This window comes from Pituophis catenifer, unplaced genomic scaffold (assembly GCF_029215685.1).
Source record: "Pituophis catenifer annectens isolate HBS135680 unplaced genomic scaffold, rPitCat1.0.hap2 SCAF_12, whole genome shotgun sequence".
NCBI classification, from domain to species: Eukaryota; Metazoa; Chordata; class Lepidosauria; order Squamata; family Colubridae; genus Pituophis; species Pituophis catenifer.
The window spans coordinates 16533513-16539512 of record NW_027256892.1 but is presented as its reverse complement, the minus strand read 5'-3'; the positions used below and the strand labels follow the sequence as shown (position 1 = coordinate 16539512).

The 6000-nt window shown below is 38.3% G+C and overlaps 1 protein-coding gene across 1 annotated transcript in view; it reads right to left on the bottom strand.

Moving 5' to 3' along the window:
* Positions 1-2195: 2195 nt before the first annotated feature.
* Positions 2196-6000, bottom strand: part of FLI1 (Fli-1 proto-oncogene, ETS transcription factor) — a 97716-nt gene continuing 93911 nt past the window's right edge. Inside the window, exons 8-9 of the mRNA XM_070952193.1 lie at positions 4956-5003; positions 2196-3310 (exon numbers count right to left, since the gene is read on the bottom strand). Of these exons, the coding sequence (XP_070808294.1) occupies positions 2781-3310; positions 4956-5003 (578 nt within the window). The 3' untranslated portion in view covers positions 2196-2780. The remainder of the gene's footprint in view (positions 3311-4955; positions 5004-6000) is intronic.

The following is a 6000-nucleotide window of genomic DNA, read 5'->3' as shown; positions in this document are numbered from 1 at the left end:
CATCCATCCATCCATCCATCTATATCTACCATCTATGTCTATATCTATCTATCTATCTATCTATCTATCTATCTATCTATCTATCTATCTATCTATCTACCTACCTACCTACCTACCTACCTATCTACCCATCCATCCATCCATCTCTATATCTATATCTATATCTATATCTATATCTATATCTGTATCTGTATCTGTATCTGTATCTGTATCTGTATCTGTATCTGTATCTGTATCTGTATCTGTATCTGTATCTGTATCTATATCTATCATCTATATCTATATCTATATCTATATCTATATCTATATCTATATCTATATCATCTATATCTATATCTATATCTATATCTATATCTATATCTATATCTATATCTATATCTATATAGCTATAGCTATATCTAGAGCCTTGGTGGGGCAGGAGACTAAAGTGCTGTTAAGTAGCACCAGCTGCCTGCAATTACTGCAAGTTCAAATCTCACCAGGCTCAAGGTTGACTCAGCCTTCCATCCTTTTGAGGTAGGTAAAATGAGGACCCGGATTGTGGGGGCAATAAGCTGACTTTGTATATAAAAAAGAACACCGCTTGGGGGGGGGGGCGCTGAAAGTATGAAGGCTATTGCTTAACACATTGTAAGCCGCCCTGAGTCTCCGGAGAAGGGTGGCATATAAATCGAACCAATAAATAAATATATAAATATAAATAAATATATCTTCTATCTATCATCTATCATCTCTATCTCCATCCACCCACCCCTCATCCACCCACCCACCTATCCATTGCATAAATATAAAAGGTATGCAAAAATATACTTAGGAATCTTTTTTAAAAATGGCTTTATAAATGCCCTTATTTTCCATCAACAGCTGCACATTCTAGGAAGTGTTCAAGACAATGTATTTAACATCAAAAACTTTTATTGCTATTGTGTTACTCCTGCTTTTTAGAATTTAAAATTACATACAGTAACCAAATCATAAGGTACTACTTGGGAAAGACTTAATGTGCTATGATTACATATGGAATCAGCATATTGAAGGTCCTAATTTTGACTGCTGCAAAGACTGTTTTTCTTCCCCATCTCAGCTGGATTCCCAAACTCTCTAAACAGTTCTTCCCCCACCCCTCTTGTCAGGTGTATTTATGGATCATTGCAGATCTTCCAGGAAACTTCCTATAATTTAAGATTCTGAGACCATTTTAGAGTCCACAATGCATCTAATGGTAATTTTCTCTTAGGCTTTGCAATAACCAACACTTTTTCTTCTTTTGCATATTTTTGGATTCATTCTCAAATATGAAGTGAGAAATAACAATTAAATTAATTGTCAATCAATCAATCAATCAATCAATCAATCAATCAATCAATTGATATTTTGATTACCTGGAGTAACTGAGAACATACTTGTGGTCTATATTATAGACTTGTGGTTCAAATAAGCATTTATTTTCTTCCAGAGAAGTTTGAAAACAGAAAGTTGACAGGGTTCAAAATACAAATTTGAACCCTCTTCTCAAGGATCAATTACCAGATTTCTTTGGAGGTACTTGTGCCAGTTAATCAATATAAAACCAATACAGCTTTGTAAGAGATCTTTATTCCAAGTTTTTGGATATAACCGTCAGTTTGTTTCCAAATGGGGTCCTTAGTTTTCCAACAGACACATTCCATGTGTTTCTTTCTTTTTTTTTTAACTTTATTTTTTTTAGCAAAACAAAAAAACAATAAAAACAAAACAAAGCTGCAACCCAAATGTACAGATTAAAAAAGATGTACAAAAATGGATTTGATAGTAAAAAAAAAAAAAACCAACAACAACCACAACTGCATTTGTGACCGAGGTCAACTCGTTTCAGTTTTCATCAATACTGTGAGATATAGGTAAAAACATAACTCTGCATAATTTATACAGTAAGTTGCCCTCTGACTTTGTTGACCTCTTCGGTAGCAGACTGACAAACGCACAGCGTTCGTGAATCGGTAATGTTTATTTTGCAATTCCCCAAACTTTGTTGAAGCTGGTGGAGTTGCTGTCATTTTATATTAGTTCCATTTTGCATTCTTAAGAATATCTGTCCTCAATGCATTATACCTTCCTGTTTTATTTTTTTTCCTGGTGCCTTATGCTTCCAGAGTTATTAACAAAACCATGTGACTTAATGCACATTCTTGTAAAGTCCTTTCAATGCCCTTAGTTGCTTTAAAATATACATATTTACTTATATTTCATTCTCTTTTTTTTTCCAGTTGAGTGAAAAAAAAAAATCCAAGCCTTCATTGGCCTTAAAGCTAAAATTCCAGTTGATTATCTGCAAATCGAGTCTTCAAAATTTGTGAATTTTCTTCAGCGCATCTCAAAACTGATTTTCCATTAGTTTGGAAGAAACATTCATGTTCTAAAAGTCATCGGTTTTGATCTTCCTTTTTTGAAAAAAAGCTTTTTGACTTGACAATACTTCGTCTACAGTTCTTGAGTGATAACTCACTGCACAAGTGTTGAAGCAGGCCCTGTAAATGAGAAAAAGGCTTTGAACCAAAAGGAAAGGCAGGATACTGGCCCACTGGAGAACCCATCGGCTCCTCTGGAAGCAGAGTTAGAAAAATAAAAAGGTTTATTCCAATAAAAATTACAATAAAAAATAACAATATTAATATCCGGGATTTTTTTTTAAGCTTTCTCCCCAACTTTATAAAAAAAAAAAAAAAACCCTCCCGAGAGTTTCCAAAAATGGAAGAAAACATCCAGTCGAAATGAGAAACGTCAGCAAAGATGAAAAGCATTTAGTAGTAGCTGCCTAGGTGTGAGGACATGTGGGAATTAGCATGGCGGGGTACGTTGGGATTTGGATAAATACTTCCAGCCGGAGAAGTCCAGTAGGGTGAGGCCGCCCCAAAGAAACTAGAGGAAGTGACGGGCATAGAGGATGGATGGGGAGGGACAAAGTTCATTTTCTGCTGGTGCGCGTGGTAGGAAGGCATGTAGGAGAGATCCGAAGGATACTTATACATTGACGATTCAGTTGGGTGAGGCTGAAGTGCTTGCGCAATGCCGTGAAAGTCAAATTTGTAAGCGTATCTCTTGCCGTGCACTTTGGTCATAATGTTCTTGTCATAGTAATATCGGAGGGCTCGACTCAACTTGTCGTAATTCATGTTGGGTTTACTTTTGCGTTCTCCCCAGCGCCTGGCCACCTCATCGGGGTCGGTCATCTTGAACTCCCCATTGGTTCCTTCCCACGTAATGCAGCTCGCGTTGGAACTGTCTGAAAGCAACTCAAGGAGGAATTGCCACAGTTGGATCTGTCCACTCCCTACAAGAGAGGAGAAAGAGAGAGAGACAATCAATTATAAACTTCTCTTCTTGCTGTTCACAGATCAGCCAAAAAGTTACATCTGACTGGTGAGTGTGTTCTGCTCCAGCTACGGATCCCAAAGAACGCAGCACATACAAAATCTGTACAAAACTTAATTTACTAAAATAACTCAGTCTTTTTCAAACAACGGCTGTTAATAAACAGCCTACAAGAAACCAAAGATAAAGTAATCACAATCTTACTATGGTTGGCGGAAAGCCCAGAAGCAATTTGCAGAGAATCCAGACGTGAAGGAGAATGAACTAAAGTTGTTCCCTACAAATTGCTTCAGTCGGCGTTCCTCCTTAAATAGGCTAAGGGAGTGGCCAATTAGCCCCAAGCCTTACTCTCGAGCAGACCTCCTCCTGAGGAGCCACTCCTGCCTTTTGGCAGCTCTGTGCACCCGTGCATCGAGAAGAGGGTCCTCCTCTTCGTCCTCTTCACTTAAAGGAGCTTCTGAAGGTTCTGAAGGCCCTGGCTGAATCCCTGCCTCTGGCACCACATCTTCTCCAGCCTCCTCATTGTCTGACTCGAATGCCAGCTGCATAGGCTGCTGGCGCAGCACCATACCAGCCTCCTCGCTGTCAGAATCAGCTACAATCCGCACAGGCCGCTGATGGGCCACAACAGAGTGTTAGAGACAAAGCCTTCTCAGTGGTGGCTCCAGAGCTCCATAAAAAGAAGTTAACTTTAAAAATATTTTTAAACAATCTTTGCTTTTCAGTTTCTGATTCACTTATGATGTTTAGATTAGATTAAGATTAGATTAACAGAGTTGGAAGGGACCTTGTAGGTCATCTAGTCCAACCCCTCGCCCAAGCAGGAGACCCTACACCATTTCTGACAAATGGCAGTCCAATCTCTTCTTGAAAATCTCCAGTGATGAAGCTCCCACAACATCTGAAGTCAACTTCTGTTCCATGGGTTGATTGTTCTCACTGTCAGAAAATTTCTCCTTATTTCTAGGTTGATCCTTGGTCAGTTTCCATTCATTATTCCTTGTCTGGCCTTCAGGTGCTTTGGAAAATAGCTTGACCCCCTCCTCTCTGTGGCAGCCCCTCAAATATTGAAAGATTGCTATCTTGTCTCCCCTGGTCCTTCTCTTCACTAGACTAGCCAGTTCCTGTTTATTTTAGTTTATTTCCAATTTATATACCGCCCTTCTCCCTGAGGACTCAGGGCGGTGTACAGCCAAAATTAAGAACATGAAATACAAATATTAAAAAAACAATTAATATATATATAAATTTGGCCCAAAATTAAAAATCACAAACCAATTAAAACATTTAAAAATATTTAAAAATTTTAACAGTTCTCCATATATTTTAGCCTCCAGTCCCCTAATCATCCTGGTTGCTCTTCTCTGCACTTTTTCTAGAATCTCAACAACTTTTTAATGGTGTAGTGACCAAAACTGGATGCAGGATTCTATGTTGCTATACAGTAGCTTATAACCGCCTTCTTTTTTAAAAAATAAATAAATGATAACGTGATTGTTTCATATCTATTGCAAGAATTATAGTACATTTATTGACTTTATACTGAGAGTGAGATAGATGAATTATCTCATGGGTTGGGCTAGGTTTGACTCAGGTGGACTTACCTGGATTGGCTAAACGGCTACTGGTGGGCCCTAAAATCTGATATGGATCTAAATGGAGAAAAGAACAGAGAATTAGAATGATGTTGGTGAAATGTACAGCACAGAGACAAACAAGCCATAAATGCATTTTTAGCTTGAATATAGTGTTACTCCCATTTTCTATATCAGCATCTGTGCTATTATTCCTCAAGCAGAATGGAAATGGTAGAGAATGAACCTCAACATTTCTGTACTAGGAATGTGGGAATCTGCTACCCAGAACAGGACAATTGAGATCTAAGGGATGGAGTTTGTTTATAATAGTAGAGTGGTTAGTTTGTAAGATTCTCAAACTTAGCAAATGAGATAATCCTTGTGGATCTGTGAAGGTGCGTGAACTCCCTTTCTGAGAATAGGATAGGATAGGATAGGATAGGATAGGATAGGATAGGATAGGATAGGATAGGATAGGATAGGATAGGATAGGACAGGATAGGATAGGACAGAATAGAATTCTTTATTGGCCAAGTGTGGTTGGACACACAAGGAATTTGTCTTTGGTGTATATGCTGTCAGTATACATAAGGAGAATAAATACATTCACCAAGAATAAAAAGATACAATACTTAGTGACAGTCAAGGTTACTAATAAGCTATCAAATCGTACTAGGAAACAAATAAAAATTGAAAGATACAAGCAACATGGTTATAGTCATAAGTGGGAAGAGATAGATACTAGTAAGGAAGAGAAGAATAATAGTAATACAGTCTTAGTAAATTATTTGACAGTGTTGTGAGAATTAGTTATTAAGCAGAGTGATGGCTATCGGGAAAAAACTGTCCTTGTGTCTAGTTGTTTTGGTGTGCAGTGCCCTATAGCGTCGTTTTGAGGATAGGAGTTAAAACAATTTATGTCCAGGATGTGAGGCAGTGGTGGGTTGCCCCCGGTTCGGACCGGTTCGCAAGAACCACTAGTAAAACCACCAGGAGGCTCCGCCCACTGACCTGGATGTCATCAGAAGTGATCTGCGTATGCACGATGCGAACCAATAGTAAATGCGAGGGG